This window comes from Peromyscus leucopus, chromosome 22, assembly GCF_004664715.2.
Source record: "Peromyscus leucopus breed LL Stock chromosome 22, UCI_PerLeu_2.1, whole genome shotgun sequence".
Lineage (NCBI taxonomy): Eukaryota > Metazoa > Chordata > Mammalia > Rodentia > Cricetidae > Peromyscus > Peromyscus leucopus.
In genome coordinates this window covers 7,197,423-7,222,756 of record NC_051081.1, presented here as the reverse complement: position 1 = coordinate 7,222,756, position 25,334 = coordinate 7,197,423, and the positions used below count along the sequence as shown (strand labels likewise).

Sequence of the window (25,334 nt, the reverse complement as noted above, 5' to 3'; positions counted from 1 at the left end):
CACAAAAGTTCTAACTGCCAAATGTCCATTTTTCTGGGAACTCCACAGAATGGGGGAGACCTTGTGTCATCTACATGGACCTGTGTGGTGAGAAGTCCCACAGAACACATCCAATGACACAATAGATTCACAGAACTTGACAGTTTGTTTTTCCAAGTGCTTAGGATCAAACCCAGGGTCCTGCCCATACTAGGCAAGTACTCTGCCACTGAGCTACATCTGTTCTATCCTGGAGAGAAGCTCATTGCCGGGCAGCGGTGGCGCACACCTTTAATCCCAGCACCCAGGAGGCAGAGGCAGGCAGATCTCTATGAGGTCAAGGCCAGCCTGGGCTACAGAATGAATTCCAGGACAGCTAAGGGTACAAAGAGAAAGCCTGTCTCAAGAAAAACAAACAAACAAACAAACAAAACTTAACAACAACAAAACACACAACACCAAAAACAAAAACCTCACCGAGGAAACCCCTTCCTAGTAATTGTTATTGCTTATAAAACCCAGGGGGAGAGGCCTGGTGGACCTTGTAAGTTCCAAGAACTTCTTAAGATGAATGTGTTTACTTCCTGAGTCTTATCTAGCTTGACTCCAGGAAAACGTCAGTTTGGAAGAGATAGAGACACAACAGGAAGACCCAAACTGAAGCCATAGTACGTGAAGGCCAGAGAGATAGTGTTAAGGGGCAGGTACCCCCGCCCCCATATAGAGATTTTTGACAGCTGGCAGGCTTGAGTCTTCAGGAGCTGCTATCTGTCGCAGCAGCGCCCCTTCCCCTCCCCCCCTCCCCACACACACCAAGAACAAACAAACAAACAAACTGGGAGAAGGAAATACTTGGCTGAAGGAAGCCGACTCCTACAAAGGCAGCAGGCTGCCTGCAAAGGTCAAAGTACTAATCAGGGATGGGCAGAAACTTCCTATGTAGTTTCTCTGCCTGATCATGAACCTCTGGCAACCTCAGGCTGGCCTGGGGTTCTTCCCCTCCCCACCAGCTTTGACAGCTCTTCCCTAGTTGGGCCTATTTCTTCCATCTTATTTGCATACCCACATCTGGCCAATCAGGCCCCAGCTGGCACCTCAATAAATCTGGGCATTTGGGAACTGCAAAGCTGCAGAAACCCATGGAGGAAGGAGAGGAGAGAGACTTGGGAGCCCAGCCCCAAATGTTGCAGAGGAAGAAGCCTGAAGGTTATACTCACCTGATAGACTCCTCAGCAACTTCCTATGCCTGAGGCTTCTGCCCTCAAGCCAACCCCCAGGACTCAGCCATTGTCGGCAGTGGAGAGACTGTTCCTGACTCAGCCTTCAAGACTTTTCATTAAGATAGCCTCCAGAAGGGAATTCTTCCCTGCAGCTGCTTCTAAGACCCACCATTCCTGAGACCAGTGGCTCCGAACTTCTAGATCTGCAACTGGAGACCTGTGGCTCCAGCTTTGAGAATTCCTGTCAGCAATCTGCAAGACTTCTGAAAATGGCTGCTCTTGGTTGGGGCTACCAAGATCTCAATCCTGTGTCATTTTAATCCCAAATACTTATAGTTTACCCCGTTTAAGGTTGTTAATCTCAGAGAAACACTAAAGTACCCCCTCCCACTTATACTCAATTCTTTGAGATAGTGGTGGGTGGGGACAAGAACTTGTTTGGAAATGGGAAAGGGTCTCCACCAACCACTTCAATGGAACCAGAGAATTCATGTAGGTTATGGGGCCAATCTGGACCTTATTCCAGGTGGGTGGGGTAAGGAGTAGTAAAAAGACTTTCAACAGGAATGTGCCATAATGTGATCTGAGCTCAAAGTCCACTGTGGGCCCTGCATGGAAGACAGAACATGGGTGTGAAGCAGGTTTTATTTCTCAAGATGGCCACAGCACTACCTCCTGCCAGGATCGTACACAACAGTGATTAACTCCGAGTTACCAAGGATGCATCAGTGTCTCATTAAAGAACCAAAAGCACTTCTCCTTAAAGTCATCAAGCCAAGAGCGAGTCCAGATGTGACTTCTCCACCTCATGCATCCTTTCTCTTCTGTCCTCTAATTGTCACAGGAGTCTGAATTTGTACCTGCACGTGTATCTGCTCTGCCTGTGTCTATGTGTTGTGTGAGCTGTGTGTGTGTGTGTGTGTGTGTGTGTGTGTGCGCGCGTGCACGCCCATCACATGGGGGGAGGAATGGGATACTTTACAGAAATCTCTACCAGAGTTTTACAAGGGATGAAGTTGCTTGCTCCAACTGATCCTAACTGACCCAGATAACAAGCATCACTGTTTATTAACTAATATCCATAAATGGTTGCTTTCAACCTTTTTGATGGGTTTGAGGAAGTTGCTTTCAACTTCTGTATTTGCTGCTTTCAGCAAAGGCTTCAGATGCACTATCTGAGTCGGGCATGGAAGAGTACATCATTTAAGACCAAAGCTATGCATTATCTAAGGGTGTAAGAGTTGATTACATGGGTCATCCAAGGCAAATAAAGTTGATTGTTACATTGTTCTCCTAGAGTAAGTTAAACAAACAGGCTGAGTACACAGGAGGAGAGCAGTCTTCAGTGACCAAGGTGTATTATTAACTCTGGCTGTGAGGTCCAGCAAAAGGTCCAGTCTCTTAGAACGTAAGAGATCTTCTCACGATAGCGCATCACCACATCTCTCCTCCTACATCCATCTGGACAAGCTCTGCTTGACATATCTTCCTTGCATTGAGAAAGGTGGCATCTGGTGTCCCTGAATCTGTGCCAGAAGAGCAGTATGCACTCAAGGTTTCCGGAAAGGGCCATGCAAACTCTGCCCTGTTAACTTTTCTTGTTTTGTTTTTCGAGACAGGGTTTCTCTGTGTAGCTTTGCGCCTTTCCTGGATCTCACTCTGTAGCCCAGGCTGGCCTCGAACTCAGAGATCCGCCTGGCTCTGCTTCCCAAGTGCTGGGATTTAAGGCATGTGCCACCGACCGCCCAGCCCACTGTTAACTTTTAGAGCCCTGAATACACTCCTAAGAAATCCAGTTACCCCAAAGCTGCCTAACTGGGAGGAAGCCAAGGACACATGGAGAGGCCCACAACGGGCACTTAGTCCACTATCCCAGTGGCGGTCCAGCTGGTGAGGGGCACCAGCTGTAAGACCTGAGCTTTAGATACGGTTTAGATACAGCACAGTCCATGTGCTGGAAGTTTGGTCCTCCTTGTGGTACTGTTAATAGGCTGGGCATCGCTAAGACAGCCTATGCCATAGGGAGTTTGCCTTCAGAAGATAGTCCTGGGACTGAACTAGTTCTTGCAAAAGTTAATTTGTGGGGCTAAAGAGATCGCTCAAGCTGTTAAAAGTGCTTGTTGCTCTTCAAGAAGATCCAGGCTGTGTTCCCAGCACCCACATGTCAGGTGGTTCACAATGGCTCTTAACTCAATCTCCAGGTGAATCAGATTCCTGGGGCCTCTGTGGGCACCCAGACCCATCTGACATACACACATACATATACATACAGAGGCACACATACACACATACATAAAAAGTAAAATCTTTTTGAAAGTTAAGCTGCTGTAAGAATGAGCCCAAATCCAGAATTTTTCTCTCTTCCTATCTCAAAATGCGCTGCTATGACATCATCAGCTTTGAGGATGTCATCAGAGCCAAGACTATGCTAGCACTATGCACTGGGACATCAGAGCCGTGAACTCAATCTACTTTATAAAGTTTGTCCAGCCTCGGGTATTTCGTTATTAATTAAAAAAATAAAACATCTGATTGCATATGCCTCCAGATGATCCTACACCATTTCCTCTTATTTTTGAGACATCCCTACCCTTGCTGTGTTCTGGACTAAGTAGACATTAGAAAGCGAACAATATCAGCTCTGCCAGGTCCATATTCCTGACCCGGGGGCAATGGTGATGAGCATCACGGCTATCTGACACCACTAAATTTGAGGATGGCTTGTTAAACAGCAGTAGTAATTAGAGTTGAGCAGTGAGAGAATTGGGTCGGGTGGGAGGGGCAAGGTATGGCATTGGGTGACCAAAGAAGATTCATGGGTGAGGTAGCGAGTGATGTGGGGGGCTCGATGTACGGGACGAAAGAAGTGGGATTATATGTACTTTGGATGCGTTTTTGGAGACCGGACAGAATTTGCTGCACTCCATCATACAGGGGGATGGTTAAGAAGGCCCAGTCTATGCCATGACATTTGTAGGTGAAGAGGGGCCAGCACCCCGTCATGTCCCTTCCCGGCCCCAGGCGACTACATCTCCCAGCATCGCCTGCTCGGGCCGCGGGAAGGGAAAAAGAAAAAAAAAAAAGTTAAAGCCAAGCATTCCCGGAATGCGCTTCCTGCTGGCGCGGGCCGGGGGGCGGGCAGGCCGGGCCGGGCGGGGCGGGCGGCCGCAGCCCCGGGGTGCGCACTCGGCCGGGCCGCGGCCCCAGCATGGCCGAGCCGCTGCTCAGGAAGACCTTCTCCCGCCTGCGGGGCCGGGAGAAACTTCCCCGGAAAAAGTCAGATGCGAAGGAGCGCGGTGAGTGCGGGGGCTCGCGAGGGGGGAGGAGATGGGAGCCCCGCCCGGCCTGGGGTCCCCAGATCCCCGGTAGGATACGCAGCAGAACCTGGGGCGTAAGCCGGGACCGAGCCCTGCTGCAGAGGAACATGGGCCAGGTCTTTGCAAGGCGGGGGGCCGCAGACCGTTATGTGCAGCTGGCCTGAGATGCCAGCCCCGCGGGTTCCTTGCGAGGCCCTGGAGCGGAGCCTCGCCCCTGACAGGAAATGGGGCCTCGACGGGGCGCCTGGAGGGTGGCCGGAGGACCCGCTGTGACGCACGGACACTGCCCGGCCCAGCGGTGGGCACCGGGAGCTCTGGAGGGTGAGAGGTGGGGGACGCACTCCTGTACCCGAGAAAGGTACTGCGGGGTTATAGCTACTCATGCCGCTTTCCCCACCCCCGTGCCACCATCGCAGCCTCACCTACCGTGGGCAGCTCCAAGAAACTGTCCACTTTATTCAGATAGGGAAACTGAGGCACGTGGCTGTTGGGTGATTTGTCCAGGTCCTGGGAACTGACTTTAAACAATCCTTTGGACCATGCTACTGATGACAGAGACCTAGAGCAGAGTGCTAGAGGGTGGAAATAGGAGGTGCTTAAATCTGGGGGTCTGCAGACAGCAAGACAGGACCTTAGTGAAGTGAGTGTGTGGGGTAGGGGTCCTGGGAAGGAACCAGTCAAAAGAGGGAGGCCACCACACCATGGGCCTGACCCCTCCTCCCTGGCCTTTCCCAATGAGTCCCAAGGTTCCCAGGGCCAGAGAAGGGACCCGGGTGCCCACATATAAACACACACCGGAAATCAACCATGATGTCAGGGAGAGAAAGGAGCCAAGACGGGGGTGGGGGGTGGGATGGGGGGTGTATGGGGCACTGAGTATAGAAATCTGGCCTGGGCTGAGGAGCAAGGCCGGGAGGACCTTGGGGCAGAATTTGGAAAACGGCAGAGGGGGCTGAATGAAGAAGAGACCAGCACTCCTGTGTTTCCTGTCCTGCCTTCAGTCCCGCAGCATCTGGGGGGGGGGGGGGAACAATCTTCTCATAAACAGGACGTGGAGCCTCGGGAAAATGACTTGCTCAGGGCCACTCAGTGAGACCTTACAGGCATCAGACTCCACACCGGGATTAATGGGAGGTCTGGAGAAGAGAGACACGGCAAAAATGACCCGAGGTCCCAAGAATATCTGACCTTAACTCGAGGCTGGTTATAGTTTCCCCTTGGAATGCTAGGGGCTGGGGACAGGGGACCTCCAAACTAAGAGACTGAGAAGGTACTGACTAGTTGCCAGGGCCAAACAAAACAGAAGGTCCCAGGGGACTTAGGCTCGGGAATGGACTGCTGTCAGTCAGCTGTGGAAGTGAGGGCCGAAGCCAACTAGCTGGACGGCTGCGGTGGGCCAGACTTAAGAATTGGGTATTACACCTTTCATTTTCCACCAGGCCGCCCAGCCCAGCGCTCGGAGCCCAGTCCCCCAGAACCAGCGCCTCAGATCCTTGAAGAGTCCCAGGCCGGAGCAGAGGGTCCTCCCAGCCCCGAGGCGCCTCGGAACCCTGCTCGGGGAGCCTACCTGCAAAGCCTGGAGCCCAGCAGCCGCCGGTGGGTGCTAGGTGGGGCCAAGCCACCAGAGGAGATACCTTTGGGGCCTGGAACTCCTAGCAGTGGGGAGCCTGCTGGTGAGATTTGGTACAACCCCATCCCTGAAGAAGACCCCAGACCACCAGCACCTGAGCCCTCGGGATCAAAGCCAGCCTCCTCTGATCCAGAAGGCTCAGTCATCCAAGGTAGGCGCCAAGTGTTGTACTCACATTCCCACCTGCAAGCATGTAGAAGCCTTATACCCAGCCAGCCCCCTAGGGACCACAAGCATCATATCCCCGACCCAGGCCCTGGCCTCTGAGATTTGCTCTCTCTACAGGCGCAGCCCCTACCAGCCCCGCTACCAAAACCTCCCGTACCAAGTCCCCAGGTCCTGCCAGGCGCCTCTCAATGAAGATGAAGAAGCTGCCAGAGCTGCGGCGCCGCCTGAGCCTGAGAGGTACCCGCACTGGCCGGGAACGAGAGAGGACCGCCCCAGCAGGCTCTGTCATCAGCCGCTACCACCTGGACAGCAGCGTGGGGACTTCTGGGCAGGCATCAGTGGCCGGAGGCACTAGGAGCCCAAGGGGTGGGTACCTCAGTGATGGTGATTCGCCGGAGCGGCCTGGGGGACCACCATCACCCACTGCCTTCCGGCCATATGAGGTGGGCCCATCAGCTCGGGCGCCTCCGGCTGCACTCTGGGGGCGTCTCAGCCTGCACCTGTATGGGCTAGGGGGTCTGCGGCCAACTCCAGGGGCCACTCCTCGAGATCTCTGCTGCCTTCTTCAAGTGGATGGGGTAGCGCGGGCCCGCACAGGGCCACTTCGAGGTGGACCAGACTTCCTGAGGCTGGACCACACCTTCCACTTGGAGCTGGAGGCTGCTCGGCTCCTGCGGGCCCTGGTACTTGCATGGGACCCTGGTGTGAGGCGGCACCGACCCTGCGCCCAGGGCACTGTGTTACTGCCAACCGTCTTTCGAGGTAAGACTTGGGACTTCCAGGAAGGAAAAGCAAGACACAAGACCCAGCTCAGGGTGTCCTGTTCTCCCACAGCACCCATGGGGGCTGGGCTCCATCAGTGAGGGTTGCCCTAGATAAAGGAGCCAGGACACCAGAACCTTTGGGACGGAACTGGCTCAATCCTTCTTGCATCTTTAGGGTGCCAGGCCCAACAACTGGCCGTTCGTCTGGAACCCCAGGGACTTCTTTATGCCAAGCTAACACTGTCGGGACAGCAAGAAGCTCCTGCCACCGTGGAGCCCCGTGTCTTCGGGCTCCCTCTGCAGCTACTGGTAGAACGTGAACAGTCCCCCGGCCAAGTGCCCCTTATCATCCGAAAGTGTGTGGGGCAGATCGAATGCCGAGGGCTGCGGGTGAGCCCTTGTACCCAATCCTGCTGCCTTAGACATAGTGCCTGGACCCCCTTCACCAACCTGAGCTGTTCTGGGATCCAACACTCACCTAAGGGAAAAGGAATCCTCTCTCATGGCACCAGGACCCGTGCACGGATCATTTGTCCATTTTATTACAGGATCTCAGCTCTGATGGAGCTCAGTCTCCAGGAGTGAGAGGGATGATTGACAGTTCACAAACGTCCAACTGTAGCTGGGAGGGGAGTTAAGAGAGGAGGTAGCCTAGCATGGTGGCACACGCCCCAGCACCAGGAATGCTAAGGCAAGATGGAGAATCCAAGGGCAGCTAAGCAATACAGTGAGACTCTTTCTAAAAAAAAAACTGAAAGGGAAAGGGGTCTGGGACAACTTAAAGCAGGCCCTGACTTGCTTGAATTAGTCAAAGAAGGCTTCCTGGAAGATGAGAATTGTGAGGTCAGAGGAAGTGGTCGGAACAGGGATTTACAAAGCTAGGTGTGTGTCTGGGCCTTTTTTTTTTTTTTTTTTTTTTTTTTTGCCTGGTGCTGGGGATTGAACCCGGGGCCTCGTACATGCTCGGCAAACTCCACCCCCAGTCACCTTTTTACTTTTGGAGACGGGGTTTTGCCAGGTAGCCCAGGCTGGCCTTGAGCACACTCTGTAGCCTATAGCCCAGGTGATCCTCCTGCCTTGGCCTTAGAGTGCTGAACTACTCGTCCTGGCTCAGGGGCACTTGGGACAGTTGTTGTAGCAGCTGGGGAGGCAGCCAATGAGGATGCTTGTGGGTGGCCCCACCCTCGTAGGCCAAAACAGCCACTGTCACGTTGTCCAGACATCCAGCCCCACCCCAGCAGTCCTTGCCTGTGGCTGCAGGAAGACATCCTTTCCCTGTCTGTGTCCCCAGGTGGTGGGGCTGTACCGTCTGTGTGGCTCGGCAGCAGTGAAGAAGGAGCTTCGCGACGCCTTTGAGCAGGACAGTGCAGCTGTGTGCCTCTCTGAGGACGTGTACCCTGATATCAATGTCATCACAGGTCAGCATGGCCCCTCTCCCCGGCCTGCTCGGTCCCTCCAACTCCTAACCTCCAGGCCAGCCTGCAGGCCCCAGTGAAACCTCCCTCCTGCCTCCTCTTGCTATCATGTCTTATACCTGCTCTCTTCCCACTACTACTGTCAGCCCAGTGACCCCTCTGGCTTCAGAAGTCAGGGTGCCTTAACCAGAGGGGACCCTCTGTCCACAGGCATCCTCAAGGATTATCTTCGGGAACTGCCTACTCCACTCATCACCCCGCCCCTCTATCAGGTGGTGCTAGAGGCCATGGCCCAAGGACACCCAAGCAGGGCTTCCCTGGGTCCTGAGGGCACCAGAGGGCTCCTCAGCTGCCTGCCAGATGTGGAAAGAGTGAGTTGCCCGGCTGGGAACATTGGGACATACAGCAGTTGATAGCAGTGAAGTGTTTTAACTAACCATGCCTGAGATGTAATGATCATATAGGATCATCACATCTCAACAAAGCACATGTTACTCATCTGTCAGTTCCTGAATTAGGAAGTCAAGGCTCAGTTTAGTGATTTGCCCAAGGTCAAACAGCCAAGATGTGTCCAAAACGCACACTCGAGGCAGGCATAGTGTTACATGCCTCTCTACTCCTGGCACTCAAGAGTCAAAGGCAAGAGGATTTCAAGTTGGAGACCAGCCTAAGCTACATAGCTGGTTCCAGGGCAGCCTGGGCTGTGTGGCAAACTGAGCAGACAGGCCTGCCAACCTGACACAAGGGAAATTCCTGGCTGTGGGATCTTGGAAAAGTCCTTGAAACTGTGCTTCTGTACATCTATAAAATAAAATTCATGCTAATATTGCCTAACACGGAGTGGGTTGGAGTTCAAGCCCCTCCATTCCAAACGTAAATTGCCCTTGGCCTGAATCTCAGTTTCGCAAAATACATTCCTAAATACTAACACCTCCCCATGGCTATGAGACCTTGAGCCAAGGTTTCTCCACTCTAAGCCACCCCTAAGTGTCCCGCAAGGGCAACGGGCTTAGGTTTACCCGCCTTGTGCCCACCCTGGCAACCCTCTCCACAGGCCACACTGACGCTTCTCCTGGACCACCTGCGCCTCGTTTCCTCCTTCCACACCCACAACCGCATGACCCCGCAGAACTTGGCAGTGTGCTTCGGACCGGTGCTGCTGCCAGCGAGACAGACACCCGCTCGGCCGCGGCTCCGTAGCTCAGGCCCAGGCGTTACCAGTGCCGTGGACTTCAAACGCCACATCGAAGTCCTGCATTACCTGCTACAATCTTGGCCAGGTGAACATCGCCCATCCCTATCCGCCTCCCTGACATGATGCCTCCCTACTAGCCAATCATGGGCTGGAATCTGTGGAAGGCCACTCCCCTGGGGGGGGTGTTAAACTTGTAAGCTTGTCTCTCAGAAGGCCAATCGGGGACCTGGATGCCGCTTCGGTGCATCCCATCTCATAACTCTCCCTGTGAACCCCGCAGATACCCGCCGGCCCCCAGAGGCCCCGGACGTCGCACCTTATTTGCGGCCCAAACGACAGCCGCCTCTGCACTTGCCACTGGTGGGCCCCGAGGTGGTGACTCGGCCCCGAGGTCGCGGGGGCCCTGAAAGTCCCCCAAGCAACCGCTACGCTGGCGACTGGAGCGTGTGTGGAAGAGACTTACTGCCGCGTGGGCGGGACTTCCTGTCCGGGCCCGACTATGACCACGTGACAGGCAGCGACAGCGAGGAAGATGATGATGAGACCGGAGAGCAGAGGGGCACTACTGACTTCGAAGATGAGTTTGATGCACCCTTCAACCCACACCTGAATCTCAAAGACTTTGATGCTCTCATTCTGGATCTGGAGAGAGAACTCTCCAAGCAGATCAATGTGTGCCTCTGAGCCCTTGAAGCAGGTGCTGGACTCTGGTTGATAAGGAATCGCTTCCTGGTTGCTAAGGACCAGGTTCTGGTTACTGGTGACTGGATTCCCAGTTACTAAAGCAGTGCCTTGATGACCTAAAAGGACCAGACCAGAGTAGCTCAGGCTGAGCTCCTGGTTGCTAGGGAGTTGCCAAGGGACCAGCCTCCTGTGCTAAGAATCATTCCCAGCTTCTAGTGCCATTGTTTGGGCCCTAGTTGCAATGACCAGGCTCTTGGCATTTTAAGCACTGATGCCATGGCCCTGTCCTGAGCACCAGGGCTCCTCTCGCTGCCGGAGACAGTTCTGCTTGCTAGACTGGCCTCTCTTGCCTCCCCTTTGTAGGGGAACACCAATTACTGTGAGCATCACCCTGGGGTGTTGAGACATCCCTAGTCAACCCTCTTGCTGCTTCCAACCAAACCAGTATTAGCATTGAGCACTACACTCTGTCTCTCCCTCCCCTGAAGTATCTAAGGACAATCATGAGGTTCTATTTAAGGGACACAGCCCCAGGTTTGGCCTCCATCTGTGAAGGGATGGCTTGGACCTATAGCAAAACAGCTGATTTCCCCCAACTCTTCTAGGCAAGACCCCCCCAAGATGAACCTCCAACCAGCAAATGGAGACAGAGTCTGACCCTTCCTTTCCCCAGCAGCCCTTTCCTGAAACCCCTGAAAAACTGAGCACTTAACCCCTCCCCTTTGGAGGGACCCCACCTGAGGTATCAGGCTGGGGGCACTTTGGTACGGAAAATATTTATTGCCTCCATGCATGTGTGTGTCTGTGTGAGGACTCGTGTGCACTGGCCTGTCTGGAGTGGGATAGTATTTGCCATCCCTCGGTACCCCAAACCCCCAGTGATCAAGTGGGAGAATTAGGTCCCCTTCCAGTCTCCTGCTTCTTCCCACTACTTCCATCTTTGTGGACAACAAATAAACCAGTATACACGTGTTATGTGACTGAGTCCTTGGGCTCACGTAGCCAAGAGCTTTATTCAGTCTATAAGAGGGAGAGAGGTGTATGGCTGGGCCCGGGAAAAAGCTCTTACTCAGGGCCATCAAGGTGCCTCTTTGAGCCCTCCGTTACCCACTGGGAGGACTGTAGAATTGTTGGACCTTGTGAGCTCAGAGCAGGCAAGGATGAAAACTCTAGATAGGCCGAGCACAGTCCAGGTACGGAGAGGCAAGCACACTAACCCACACATAGCGCTATACAGAAATGGAGCCGTCTCTGAAATCTGTCCTCCCGATCAGGATGTTGACCACGACTGGGTGGCCCTCCCGGCAAAGCTGCTGTCCTTCACGGAGTACCTTGACCACTTGATCCTCGTTGTCCCGTGAGAGCATCAATCCCTGGGCCCCCAGGCCTATGGCCGCCTTGTGATAATCTAAGAGAAAGGAAGTCAGACAGTAACAGAGGGCCCACCAGGAGAATAACAGAAGTCCAGGTAGGCCTAAACTACTCCGGCCCCTCACCAGTGTAAGCCAGGCTGCAGGCCACATCACTGCCCAACCTGGGCACCTGTTCCCGAGAAATCTGGGTCCAACCTGCATCATTCCCTATCAAGGCCATCACTGGTATCTGTAGGAAAAAAAAAAAAAAACGCAAGAGCCATCAGTCCAAAGGTCTGACCAGCCACAAGACAGGGCCTATGGCCCACTGAGGAAGTGCAACCCACCCTGGATGACATATCCCAGAACCCTGGGCATCAACTTCCCTCAGGGTAACCCGGTCACCTTGTGTCTGACGAACGTGTCAAACTCGATGAGGCTGTAGCCAAAGGCTCCATCCCCAAACAGGCACCAGACCTGGTAGGGGGGACCCAGGGCAGTTAGGGTGGTTCACAGCCCAGAAAGCAGCTAGTCTCCCACATCCAATGCCTCACCTCGGCATCCGGCTGACACAGCTTAGCCCCGAGTGCAAAACCTGCACCAACTCCCAGAGTCCCAAAGGCTCCTAGGAAGGTAAGTAAGAGCAGACTGCTGTGAAGGAGTCCATGGCATGCGAGCTGCCCCGGGTGTGGGCCTTTCCTTACCAGGATCGAGCCAGCGCAGGGGCCCTCGGGGCTGTACCAAGTAGGCGGCAGTGGCCACAAAGTCGCCACCATCGACCACGAGAAGCGCATTGTCAGGCAGGGTTTCCTCCACCTGCTGTAACACCTGCACTGGGTTCAGGTGCTGAGATACAGGCATTACAGCCTTGTCCCTGCAACAGGACGGTGGAGGTCAGCAGGGATGCCTGGCAACAGCCCCCTCCCCTCCTTACCATGTCCACTCCACCCAGACTGACCGATAGGTCTGCTCCTTCTGCTGGTCGGCTTTCCGAAGCTCCTCAGCCCAATCTGAGGCCCACACCTGGCCCTGAAGGCCTTCCGCCAGCTTGAGCATAAAGGAACCCACATCTCCTAGGAAAGGAAGAAAGCACAGCTGTAGGGCCAGCTGCAGGGCGGCAGCTTCCTCCTGCCCTTTGAGCACCAGAGGCCCAAATATAACAAGAGGCCAGCAGCAGCATCTGTGAGGAAAGCAGGAAAGTGGGCCAGAGGCATTCTTAGGACAAGGCCGAGGAAGCCCTTCCCACGAGCCTTGGAGAACTGGTGAGGGTGTCTTTGCAAGATGGAAGGCAAGACGGGGAATGAGGTGTGGGGAAGCTGCAAGCCTAAGCTGGCCTCAGTACCTCCCTGCCCCTCACAACCCAGAGGCACCACGTCCTGTCAGTTCTGCCTCCAAAATATGTCACCCACCAAGGAAGTCTTTCCCGCCCAAGCACATGGGCCCTCACAGCAGGCACTGAATGGTGATGGCATGCTTTCTCGCCATTCCTCTTGAGAAAATGAGCAGACACACATTCAGAGATGTGGCTTCTCACCTAGTCTGTCCCCGCATCAATGGTCATTTATTTTCCCTGCCTCCTCCCCCAGCCTGTTAAATCTGTAGTACCGGGCACCAAACCCAGGGTCTCGAGCATCCCAGGTAAACACTCCAGCACTTAAAAAAAAGCAAGTATTACATATACTTACTTACTGTTTATTATGTATATTGGGGGGTGGGGTGAGCAACACTGAGTGTGGAGGTCCTTCTACTGTGTGGGTTCTGGGGCTCAAATTCAGGTCATTAGGTTGGCAGTAAGTGCCTTTACCTTCTTAACAGCTTGTCAGCCCTATTTTGGTGGTGGTTTTTTTTTTTTTTTTTTTTTTTTAATTTTCTTGTTTATTTTGTTTTGCTTTGTGTTTTGAGACAGGATCTAACTATGGAACACTCGCTGGCCTGGAACTCTCTATGCAGAACAGGCTGGCCTGGAACTCAGAAATCTACCAGCTTCTGCCTCCTTCGTGGTAGGATTAAAAGACCTGTGCCACCAAACTTACCACCCCACCCCACCCAGGCTTTTTTTGGGGGGCAGAATATCACACTGTACTCCAGGCTAGCCTTAAACTCCCTGTTCATCAAGGATTTCTCTCAAACTCTCAATGGTTCTCCTGCTTCAATATTGGGATTACAAGTGTGCACCACCATCACCGGGTGTGGCGGCACACTCTTTTAATCTTTGCACTGGGCAGACAGAGGCGGGTGCATCTCTGTGAGTTCAAGGCCAGCCTGATCTCCATAGTGAGTTCCAAGATAGCCAGAACCACATAGTGAGACCCTGTTTCCAAACAAGCAAAACCCAAGTGTGCACTACCACAGGTGACGCTCGAGTTCTTCTAGTTTGAGATAGATCTTGCTAAATAATTTACAAAGGCCTCAAATAGGTAATCTTCTGGTCTCTGTTCCCTCACCTCCCTCCCACCAAAAGCTGGAATCACAGGCATGCAGCAGCATCCCCAGATTGTCCAGTTCCTTTTATCATCCCCTCCCTGCCCACTTCTGCCTGCTGCCCACCAACATCTGGGAGGGACCTTCCCCCAACACACAGAGTGGCACATCCAAAGGATCCTGTTGCTACAAGAGAGCAACAGGATCTACGTCCTTAGAACAGTGGGCAGAGTAAGGCATGGAAAGGGGGCAAAAATCAGGAGGGTTAGACTAACAGGGTGGCTTCGGGGCCATGGTCCAGCCAAAAGCAACAGGCCACATCACATTCAGGAGTTGATCACATGCAAAATCCCAAACCTCCCTCTGCACCCACCCTCCCTCTGCTCCTTCAGAAGCACCCATCAGTCTGCAAGCCAAGGGTGTCTCGGGTTGCCCACGTGTCCCCTGGTGCAGGGTCAGGGCCTGACACTCAGTTCAAGCTAGCTGCAACAGAGACCATGCACATGGTGGGGACTCTTGGGGTATGCTCACCCTGCACAGCCTCCTGGGGCTTCCAGAAGATGTCTGAGTTGAGTAACATATCATCCCGGTTCCGATTGACGATGATGATTTTGCTCTTGCGGTTGAGGACACGACCATAAGACAGGCGGAAATCACACACGGCTCCTGCGGTGATAGGCAGGGCGTCAGTGGGCACGGCCTCACTCCTGATCCACTGTGGCACGCTGAGTGTACAATGGTCCCTATTCTTTACTGTCCCAACATCTGTGCCGCTGGCAGGGACCTTACAGCTGTTACAGTGTTTGGGAGGACGGGGTTGCATGCGCCATGACAGAAGACGACTTGCAGGGGTCTGTTTTCTCTTCCCGCTATGTGGGTTCCAGGGATCAAACTCAGTCTATCAGGCTTAGCAACAAGCACTTTTACCCACTAAGCATCTAGCCAGCATGACTGCCGTTCTTGACTCTGGGCAGGCCTCTTGAATGGCTCTGATCAAGAAACCACGGCAAAAGCAACGGTGTGCCATACCGAGACAAGGGTTCAAGAGGTCACGAGGGCTGGGGTTTATGTGGCTCAGTAGCAGAATACTCACTTAGCATGTGCAAGGCCCTGGATTCTAGCCTCAACACCACAAAGGGAGAAAAAGGGGGAGAAAAGCACGTGACCCAAGCAAGCTGGTCTGCTGGGAGGAACCTTGAGGAGTAGCGTGAGGGCACAAGACATACCTAGACTAGCCACTGAAAAGACCTCCCACCCCTCACCACCCTTGGCTCATGTATGAGCCCAGCCAAACAGAGAATTCCTACCTAACCTTCTGGTGAGACGTAAGCAATCATGAACTTGTCATAAGCCACTGAATATGGAGTGCCATTACCGTCCTGTACAGCCTATCAATGTTCCAGTCAGTGACAGTTCATACACACGACCGTGGTCTTGTGAATGACATGACTCAGCAGGTTCCCAGCTACCCACTGGCTTGTGTACGCACACTCAAAATCCACACAAGAAAACCACTTAGTGACACATTTCCCAGAATGCACTCTGTAGTTAAGCAGTACAGAGCTGTACAGAGCAGGAGCTGACGGGGTGTGCCTGTCATGTGACTGATGGGATACAAAATGGTTTGTGTAAAAATGTGTGTAAGACACAGCGAGTGTCCACAGGGTACGCTTCCTCTGGGGGAAGCCAGGGCACACCACAAGGCTGCGGTCTGGGGTGAGTTTGCTGGCCTGTGTATTCAGGCTTGTTCTATGGCCTTTGGAAGGGAAGGGGTGGCTGCAGAAGAAGAAGTACGAGGGATCGCTAAGGGAGGATGCTAGAGATGGGGATGGGCAAGGTCGGGGACCCAGGGCAGACTAGGAGGCTGAGCCTACCTGCCAGGACAACAACATCTGCTTTCTTCAGGGCTGCACTGCGGTTCTGCCGGATGTGGAGAGGGTGGTTGCGGCCCAGCAACCCCCGAGACATCCCCCCCAAGAAGCAGGGGACACCCAGGGTCTCCACAGCAGCCCTGTTGGGGGGTGGGAGGGGATCCAAGTAAAGCAGAGATCGGTATGACCAAGGCCACTGAACACCAGGGACCAAGACCATGACTTAAGACAGGGCAGGAACTCCTCACCTAAGCTTGCTGGCAGGGGTCGGGGGCAGCAGGGCCTGACTCCCCAGTACAAGGAGGGGTCTCTTGGCCCGGCTCAGGATCTCCACACAGCGTTGGACCTGGGGTGACAAGCAGAGATCAAAGGGCCATCCCACAGTCTAGGCAAGGCAGCTAGCAGGTCATAACACTTGCCTGGAAAGCCTAAGCTGAGTCCCCAGAACTCATGTAGAGGCAGAAGGAGAGAATCAACTCCACAAAGTTGTACCCTGACCTCCACATGCAAGTAGCGGTCCACACGCAACACACAAACACACATACATTTTTAAAAAATTTAAACGGCCATCTTGGGGTCCCTGCCAGCCCACGAGATTAAGGCCCCAGCACCTGGCCCAGAGAGATCTTCAAGGCCTTGCCAGGTGGGAGTCCCAGGCCAGGAAAGAGAGTTGATTCACCTGCTGGGGAGACGCCTGGGGAATGTCCAAGGGCAGGGGTCCCTCAGGACGAGGCTCCCAAGCCCCAACAAACAGGTTGGCCAGACAGTTCTGTAAATACCTGTGAGGACAGGGAGGAACCAGTCACCAAGGTTAATACAGGATTCTGGAGGCTGAGGCCAGGGAAGGAATCAGGGAGGATAAACCATGACACAGGGACACTCAATGGCCGAGTCACCAGCTGCTTATTTGTCCCTTCAGGTAGCCACCCTAATTTGACAAGGCTCCCAGACATGTAACAGAGAATGCCAGTGTAGAAACTGGAGCTGTGGGTTAGACTCTGCCTCTACGGTATCCCAGCTGTGGAACTCTGGGCCAGTTCCTTCGACGTTTTGAGCTTCCTCCTCTGTAAAACGGGAAAGTTTCCATCACTATCCTCTTAGGTTATAAGGTATGTTGTGGTTTAGGAGTGTGGCTCAGTGGTAAAGCCCTTGCCTAGTGTAGGTGAAGCCATAGTTTGCATCTCCAGCACCACTGGAAGGGAAGGATTTTGCAAACGCTCTGTCCGTGGGAGGTATTAATGTTAGCCAGTCACTTCTTGTAGTGCCTGCCGCTCTGTCTCCCTACTCGCTGGGCCCCAGGCCTGGAGTTTCTAAGGCCCTGTGACACAAAACGAAATCTTGCCCAGGCCTTGTCCTCAAGGAACACTCCATCTCACTAAAGCCAGACACGTGAGTGTCAGCGGGAAGCAGTCACAGCGCAGAGCCAAAGCCTGTCTCGTCTGTTAGAGTCAAGGCTGCAGGGAGTTAGGATGAGGCCAAGAACGTGGGAAGCCACGGGGACGTGACTTACAAAGGAAAGACAATCCAGCGCCAGAGATACCGAGGCAAGGGGACCGACACCACCCGTGAGCCAGCCTGGGCTACAAAGCTAACCCCATTCTCATGAAAGCCAATAAAAATACATAAAGGGGAGGCAGAAAAAGAGGCAGGCTTCCAAGTGACACTGAGAGAGAGGGCAGGAAGAGAAGAGGACCAGCTGACTGGGAGACCAGAGAGCCTTAAGAACAAGACTACTGGGCGGGCAGTGGTGGCGCATGCCTTTAATCCCAGCACTCGGGAGGCAGAGCCAGGTGGATCTCTGTGAGTTCGAGGCCAGCCTGGTCTCCAAAGCGAGTTGCAGGAAAGGCGCAAAGCAATATAGAGAAACCCTGTCTTGAAAAACCGGAAAAAAAAAAAAGAAGAAGAAGAACAAGACGACCGGACAGGCATGGAGCACCTGTTATCCCAGATAGGTAGGAAGATATTTGGGGAAGCTGAGAGAGGATTTCCAAGTTCCTGAACAGCCTGGACCGGACAGATTTCTGGGCCAGAGTGGGTCACATAGTAAGGCCACAGAATAAAATCACTCTTGCTTGATCTGGTCGTCAAAGCAGTTCTCACACACCAGCACAGGAACCTGAATGTCTTGTCCACGGATGACACCCAATGCCTATCCTGCTATCTGGCACAGAGATCTGGCCCACTAAATATCTGGGAGGGGAGAGGCAAGAGCGAGCCAAGGGAGAAGACAGAGAAGCCCAGGAATGAGGAAGTGGCAGAGGTGGAGGAAGGGGACGACAGGAAAACCTCAGGACCTCTGTGCCTGCCGCTCTCCTCTCTCTGGTCACAGAGGCCATGCCTTGCTTTCCCAGACCTGCTACGTTCCCTCCTGCCTCAGGACCTTCACACACGCACTGCTTTCACATGGAATGCTCTCCCTACAGCTCGCTCCTCCAAGGTCATGTGTACTCAATGAACGAGTCAAAGAAGGAGGGGATGCATGTGGGGAGAAGACAGAAAGAGGCGGAAGACGGAAGAGGCGTGTAATGGGGATGGCAGTACTCACCAGAAGACCACTCGACCCATGAGACCCTTGGGCAACGTGGCTGGTATCATCTCCTTCTCAACCATGAAGTAGGGATACAGTACATCAAGAGGCAACTCCACAAACACTGGACCTGCACGGAGAGGAAGACTCTGAGCCTGTGGTGCCCGCTGCAGACACCCGACCCCCAGGGCCTCATCACTGTCCAGCTCCCTCCTCCACCTACCTGGGGTGCCTGACTGGGCAGCAGCCATTGCGGCCCTCAGGGTAGGTACGATGTCTCGCACCGTCCGCACAGAAGCGCAAAACTTGCAGAGCGGCCTGAACAGAGACATCTGATCAATGGCCTGGAGTGCTCCCCGTTTCTGGCAGAGAAGGGGTGGGATGGTTATCAGGTAAGCTCGGGAGGCTTTCCTGGGGACCCCGCCCACCCTTAAGGACTAGGCACCTGCAGCAGGGTGCTGGCAGCCCCGCCCAGAAGCAGGACCGGCGACTGCGCCACCTGCGCATTCTTCACTGCCGTCACCGTGTTGGTAAGGCCAGGACCAGCCGTCACTGCTACCACACCCACTGTCCCTGGAAGACAGAGCTGATGACAACCACGCCACCCTCCCAGCCACCGTCCTATGCCCACCCCGCCTCTCGTTCACAGGTGCCATGTCACTGACCTGCCAGCCCCCAGCCCTCCCCACATACCCCGCTTACCAGTCAGGCGGGCCACAGCATCGGCAGCAAAAACAGCAGTGACCTCGTGGCGTGTGTCTACCACGCGGATGCCCAGCTTCTCACAGGCCACCAGCAGTGGGGAAATGTGCCCCCCGACCAGTGTGAAGACAAACCGTACCCCGTGGGCCCTGAGCACAGCTGCCACGCTCTCCCCACCGTGCCGGATGCTCGTCTTGTCCACCTAGGGGAGAGGAGGAACAAGACAGTCACAGGCTAGCCCAGGAGCAGGTACAAGAACAGGCAGGAGCACAGTCAGAGGACAGAGGTACTTAGATGCTGGTCAGACATACCACACAATATTCAGGGGAGAGTACACTGTCTAAGCAAATCTTATCGTTCTCTTTTTCCTGCAGCTAAGAACACCAAGACTTGCCCAAGTAATAGAGTCCGACAGAACCCACATTCTTTTTGCAGCAGCAGAGGGGAGTGAACCCAAGACATAGACCATGTTCGCGAAGCACTCTAGCACTGACTGTATCATTACTCTTTCTACTTTTTATTTTGAGACAAGGTCTCACTAGGCCTCCCAGAATGGCTCTGAACCCCTGGTGTAGCCTAGGCAGGAGCTTGAACCTGTGATCATCTTTTCCAGCCTACCAAGGAGCCAGCAGGCTAAGAGAGGGCCGACGTTCTTAAGTGGCTCAGCAGATTACACTACCTGCTCCAGAGGTACTCGGCCAGTCCTTCGGAAGAACGGAGGGCAGGTCTACAGAACCCAGGGGAGTTTGGCAAGAGGCAGAAGGCCCCTGGCTTGGCCTCACGCCTGCTTTCGGGTACCCCTGCAGGGCCTGGCACCTGGAGTGCTAATTCCAGCCTCCTACCTCCCTCTCACTCTGCTCATGAGGCTCGTGTCCAGCTGAGAGGCTGCCAGCAGCCACATGCCTAGCACGGAAGTGCCTCCTGGCACAGACTGCCCTGAGCATCCAAGCCTCAGGAGCCTCACAGCTTCCAACCCCACACACCTCAAGGTCAGTGACACTGCTTCACTAGAAAAAAAATGACTGGGGGGGGCGGGGAGCGAGAATTTCTCACAGTGGAACAAAGGGTTTAGGGTGTGACTTGTAGGGTCAGCTTTTTCCAAACCTGTCATCTAGAGCAAATACTAAACTTTTCTGTGGATCAGTTTCCCCTTGTGGACACAAGGACAGAAATGATAGCACCTACCTCGGTGAAGGTGGTAAATAAGAGACATGTTAAAAAAGCTCCTCCCTCGGAAGAGCTCTGAACCCTTTGTGTAACCTAGTTTCACAGTCCAGTCCTTCCCCTGCCTACTTTCAGCCCACCAATTCCACTGTGTTTAAAAAGCCTTCTCTGTTAAAATGACTCAGACCGCTGAGTATGAAGGTAGGCGGATTGCGTGCTGTCCAAAGAGCGACACTTTCCCCATTATCTCGTACTAGATACAAAGTCCAGGGCCCATACACAGTTTGGCAAAGGGAAAAAGCTCTGCAAAGAATCTCCCAACCACTCTGGACTAGTCGGGACTCGCTTTCCCCACATGCTCAGTGGATGAGCTGTGAGGAGCGCCTTCAGTCCCCTCCTCCTAACCCCAGCCCTCCTCCTGCCCTAAGCACCTTGTGCATCAGCTGATAGAAGAGCCCCAGTCTGTGAGCGGTGCCCAGTACAGCAGCCACCAGTGTCCCAAACGCCAGGAGCAGGAACGAGGGGAAGAAACCCCCAGCAGGTGCGGCAGCCGCAGGAGTCTCCATTAGGCGGAACCTAAGTAGGGAAGCGCAGAGCCAGAACCTGAGTACTATAATCTAATCCGGAAGCAGGATAGTCCGCCCGATCCTGAGCCACGCCCCCGACCTGCCACACCACGCCCACGGACGCATCTAAACTGGGCTGAGGCCACGCCTCTAACAAGGCTAATTCCGCCCCCTGACGTCATCACTTGCAATCTAAAAGTAGGCCTGCGCAGATCAAGGCGATCGCAGCGGCATCGAAACAGAGTTGTGGTCCCTACTTACTGATTTGTTAGTAAATCCACAGGGATACCCGCCCTCCTCATCGCTAGACTCAGCGGAGAGCCCGCCCCACGCTTGCTTCATGGAGTCGTAAGGCCACACCCCCACCGGATAGCGCAGCCCAGGACACGCCTCCCCAACCTGACTCTTGGCCTTCGGCCGAGGTTACATTGTAGCAGGATGCTCTTCCAACTCCACTACACAGACACCCCCCCAAGGCCCTATGACCTTTGCCTACAGGAAACGTCCCTGACTCCAGAGGAACTCAGACACCTCTGGGTCACGTGACTCGGGCGCGCGCGGTGATGCCCCTTTCGCCCACTTGGCTCAGCAGCACCCCGTAGTCCAGCGCGACGCGCGTGCGCCAAACTGGAGTCTTGCTGGAAAGACTCACCCATAAGAGCTGTTTATCATTGGTCGCTTCTCTCCCCTTGCCTCCAATTGGCTGACACTGCCCCGGCTCCCTAGAACACGCAAGCCCCGCCCCCGTCCGTAGGCCCGCCCCTTCCTGGACCACTGTGGCTTTGCATGGTGTTGAGAAGAATTTCTAGGGCTTTGTGTTCAACCACCCTCCAGGTGTCCAGCATCTGGGGACCCCGTCACCTTTTACACACTCCAATCTTCTCCACAAGTCCCTTTCTCCAATTTTCGTCTTTTTCTTCTGTGACTTACTGAGTTTAATCAAGGCATCTATCTGTGTGACCAAGGGTTTCAAGCTGTCTTCTGGAGCCTGGGCTTATCAATGGATATTTAACAAGAGACAATGTAAACCGAGCGTGTTGGGGCATGCCTTTAATTCCACCAATCCGAAGGCAGAGGCAGTCAGACCTCTGTGAGTTCCTGCATATGTGTTTATGTATACAGACATGCACACACCGACCAGCCTGGTCTACACAGTGAGTTCCAGGACAAGCAGGATTGCATAGGGACCAAGCAAAATTATAATTGCATTGGCTGTGTCATGTCCACAAGATTGCATTTCATAGGCCTTCTCCCTGTCTTTTGGCTCCTATATTCTTTCCACACGTTTCGGTGTCCCTTGGCCTTTGCAAGCCATGATATAAGCCCTGTTTAGAGCTTAGTGTTCAACCATACCTTATCTGCAACTATGGTCTCTGTTTCCACCTCAGTTTATTGCAAAGAAAAACTTCACTGATCAGAACTGAGAGTAGCATTTGTCTAAACAGCTATATCAACTTCTTAGATTTCCCTCTGAGAATTCTCCCTTATGGAGAGGTTATCTTACCTTCTACTGAATCATTCCTATATTTGAATGTTATCTGTTAAGTTCCAAACCGGGGACAAATGGTTGGAGTGCCTATTTAACATATCAAAGTGGACCGGGCCACCATCATCCCTCAGTCCCTACCTGCTACAGGGTAAGGCTGGGCTGTCCTTGCCCCCAGGCTCTTCCTTGTATAATCCAGACATTTTGGCTACCCACCCCTTTTTGGACCTTTGGCCTCCTGGCTGCTACGCCTTGTTCCCCTCTCCTTTCCCCGCCCCCTCTCCCTCATGGCCCAGCTCAGTCTGGTCATGTCCACTCTGGACTCTCCCAAATGTCCCTGCCTCTACCTATGCTCTCCCACACATCTACAACAAACTTTCTCCTCCACCAAACCTAGGAGCAATCATTTCCTTTCCTTTCCTTTCTATTTCTTCTTCTTCTTTTTTTTTTTTTTTTTTTTTTTTTTTTCATTTTCCACCATTTTTTAAACTTAGTTTTTAGGGCTGGGAGTATAGTTCAGAGATACATTTGCCTAGCACAGGCAAAGCCATGGGTACAATTTATCCACCCACCACACACACACACACACACACACACACACACACACACACACACACACTACAAAACTATTTTTAGCCAAATTGCCCTATGACTTATTTATGCTTACTAACTGTGAGTATGTGTCTTAGTTAGGGTTTTTATTGCTGTGAAGAGACACCACGGCCATGGAAACTCTTATAAAGAAAACATTTAATTGGGGTGGCTTGCTTACAGTTTCAGAGGTTCAGTCCATTGTCATCATTACTACGAGCATGATGGAGTGCAGGCAGACATGATGCTAGAGTAGTAGCTGAGAGTCTTGCAGGCAATAGGAAGTCGACTGAGCAAAGCTAAGCAAAAGAAACCTCAAAGCCAGCTCCCACAGTGACATGCTTCCTCCAACAAGGCCATCCCTACTCCAACAAAGCCACACCCCCTTAACAGTGCCACTCCCTATAGGGGCCAATGACATTCAAACTACGCTGGCACGCCTCCAATGTCTTCTTGAATCAAACAAAGCAGGCTCTTTCCTGGCACTCCGTCAGAGTTGTCTGGGATTGTTCCATCTGTCTCCACATTGGTCCTTCTCCCCCTGTCTCTTAACTCCACTCTCCTTCTAGGAGCAGTGCAGCTCCTGTTTGTGTAGTGAGAGCCCCTAACTAAAAGGACCAACCGCATACTTCCTCAGAGGGGTTTCTAGGTTCACTTACATTCCTGGAGCCAATTAAAAAAAAAAAAAAGAAAGAAAGAAAGAAAAAACAGCATTTGGGCTGGTGGTGTAGTTCAGTGGCAAAAGCCCTGGCTTCTCATGCACGACACCCTGTGTTCCATCCCCAGTATCACACACACACACACACACACACACACACGGAGGATAGTTAGGACTGGTAGTTACTGTGTCAACTTACTATGCACACAGCCTTTCCAGGCACATCTCTTAACTCATCTAACCCTCACCAAGACTGCAGTCAGGTAGATTTATGACTTAGTTTCTCTTTGGGGGTTCTTAGAGTTAAAAATTGACTCAAAAGGAAGCCCAAGAACAATTTTATTAAGTGTTGGGGAGAGAGAGAGAACCAGGAGAGGCAAGGCAGGAGAGGCGCAGAAAGTCATGTCTTTAAGTTAGCCATGGAGGTCAGAGAAACAGTGAGGAAGCCCAGAGTGTCAGGCAACCCCTGCTTAGGAGCGCCGAGTCATAGACTAGAGCTCAGAGAAAATAGAAAATTTGCTCCCTCCGGCAAAATAGAGACAGATTATTAAGAAAGGAAAAGCACTCCCCAGAGTGGAAGTGGGACAGAGAGCTGAAGAAAGAGCCCCCAAAGGCTCGAGAAACACGACCCTTTACAGTATTTTATAGGCTTTTCTCAAGAGCGCTCTGTTAAAAGAAACCTGCATAAATAAAGGCCTCAGGTCTCTCTTTTTTTCCTATCTTCTTTTCTTTTTCCATGTGTGTGGGGTGCATGTGGGGGTGCACATGCATATAGAAGTTCAAGGTTGAGGTCCAGAATCGTCTTTCCTTGTCCCTCTACTTTATTCAGTGAGGTAGGTTCTCTCAGTCAAGCCCAGATCTTGTCAATACACTTGTCTCCTTAGTGAGCTTGCTCTGGGGATCCCGTCTTGGTCCTGAGGCTGGAATTATAAACAGCCCCCCATGCCAGTCTTCCTCTGCAAACTGACTTCTCTCATATGTTAAGCATTTGATTTTTTTTTTATTGCACTGTATTTATTTTGTGCAAGGTACGAATGTGGAAGTCAGAGGACAAGTTGGTCCTCACTCCCCAGAATGTAAGACCTGGGGACTGAACTCAGGTCTTCGAGGATTGACAGCAGAAACCCTAACCACTGAGCCAGTCATCTCCCTGGCTCCTCTAACGTTAATCTCGATGTTTTAGGTTCCATGTGGCTCTGCTAACCCTTCCTGATTTTCCAAATTGCTCAGAAAAAGATAGCCTTTATTTTTCCTTCTTTTTATCCTTTTTTCTTTCTTTCAGACCCTGGCCAGAGCTTGAACACGCTCTCTCCGACACTCTGGGCTTCTCCACTCTTCGTCTGGAGTTCCTCATCTACTGTCAGGCAGCTGCTTATCTGCCTACGGCCGTTTGTGGACCTCCATTTCCACACATGCCAGCCGAATTCAAAGGCGTGGCTGCCTCTCTTCCTCTGCTCCCTCCTTCCTGGCAGCTTGCCTGCCCTGTTGCTTTTCTTTTAGATTCTAATAAACTGTCTTTGAGCTTCCTTCTTAAATTATTTCACTAATGAGACCAAGAACACAAAATGGGGACTTAAGTGTCTCTGGTAACCTATGGCAACCCAGGCAAGGCTCCCCAAATTTG

General features: G+C 53.0%; 2 protein-coding genes across 5 annotated transcripts; one reads left to right on the top strand and one right to left on the bottom strand.

Annotated features, from left to right (window-relative positions):
• Positions 1 to 4,353: 4,353 nt before the first annotated feature.
• On the top strand, positions 4,354 to 11,345 carry Syde1 (synapse defective Rho GTPase homolog 1). Its single transcript, XM_028860775.2, has 8 exons — positions 4,354 to 4,495; positions 5,956 to 6,297; positions 6,432 to 7,076; positions 7,254 to 7,468; positions 8,370 to 8,496; positions 8,704 to 8,864; positions 9,548 to 9,773; positions 9,969 to 11,345. The coding sequence occupies exons 1-8, from the start codon at positions 4,408 to 4,410 to the stop codon at positions 10,370 to 10,372; spliced, it is 2,208 nt and encodes a 735-aa protein (XP_028716608.1). The 5' UTR covers positions 4,354 to 4,407; the 3' UTR covers positions 10,373 to 11,345.
• On the bottom strand, positions 11,345 to 21,551 carry Ilvbl (ilvB acetolactate synthase like). Of its 4 annotated transcripts, none has more exons than XM_028860779.2 (16): positions 21,462 to 21,551; positions 20,841 to 20,985; positions 19,246 to 19,447; positions 18,989 to 19,116; positions 18,767 to 18,905; positions 18,562 to 18,673; positions 16,696 to 16,795; positions 16,265 to 16,362; positions 16,020 to 16,156; positions 14,677 to 14,811; positions 12,683 to 12,797; positions 12,429 to 12,598; positions 12,279 to 12,349; positions 12,130 to 12,201; positions 11,869 to 11,974; positions 11,345 to 11,780 (listed from the first exon to the last, which is right to left on the bottom strand). In XM_028860779.2, exons 2-16 carry the CDS (start codon positions 20,973 to 20,975, stop codon positions 11,602 to 11,604), a joined length of 1,899 nt encoding a protein of 632 aa, XP_028716612.1. In that variant the 5' UTR covers positions 20,976 to 20,985; positions 21,462 to 21,551; the 3' UTR covers positions 11,345 to 11,601. The 4 variants fall into 4 exon arrangements, with proteins under 4 accessions (XP_028716612.1, XP_028716613.1, XP_028716611.1 ...); XM_028860780.2 differs by having other exon boundaries at positions 21,472 to 21,527; XM_028860778.2 differs by having other exon boundaries at positions 21,375 to 21,462.
• Positions 21,552 to 25,334: the final 3,783 nt, after the last annotated feature.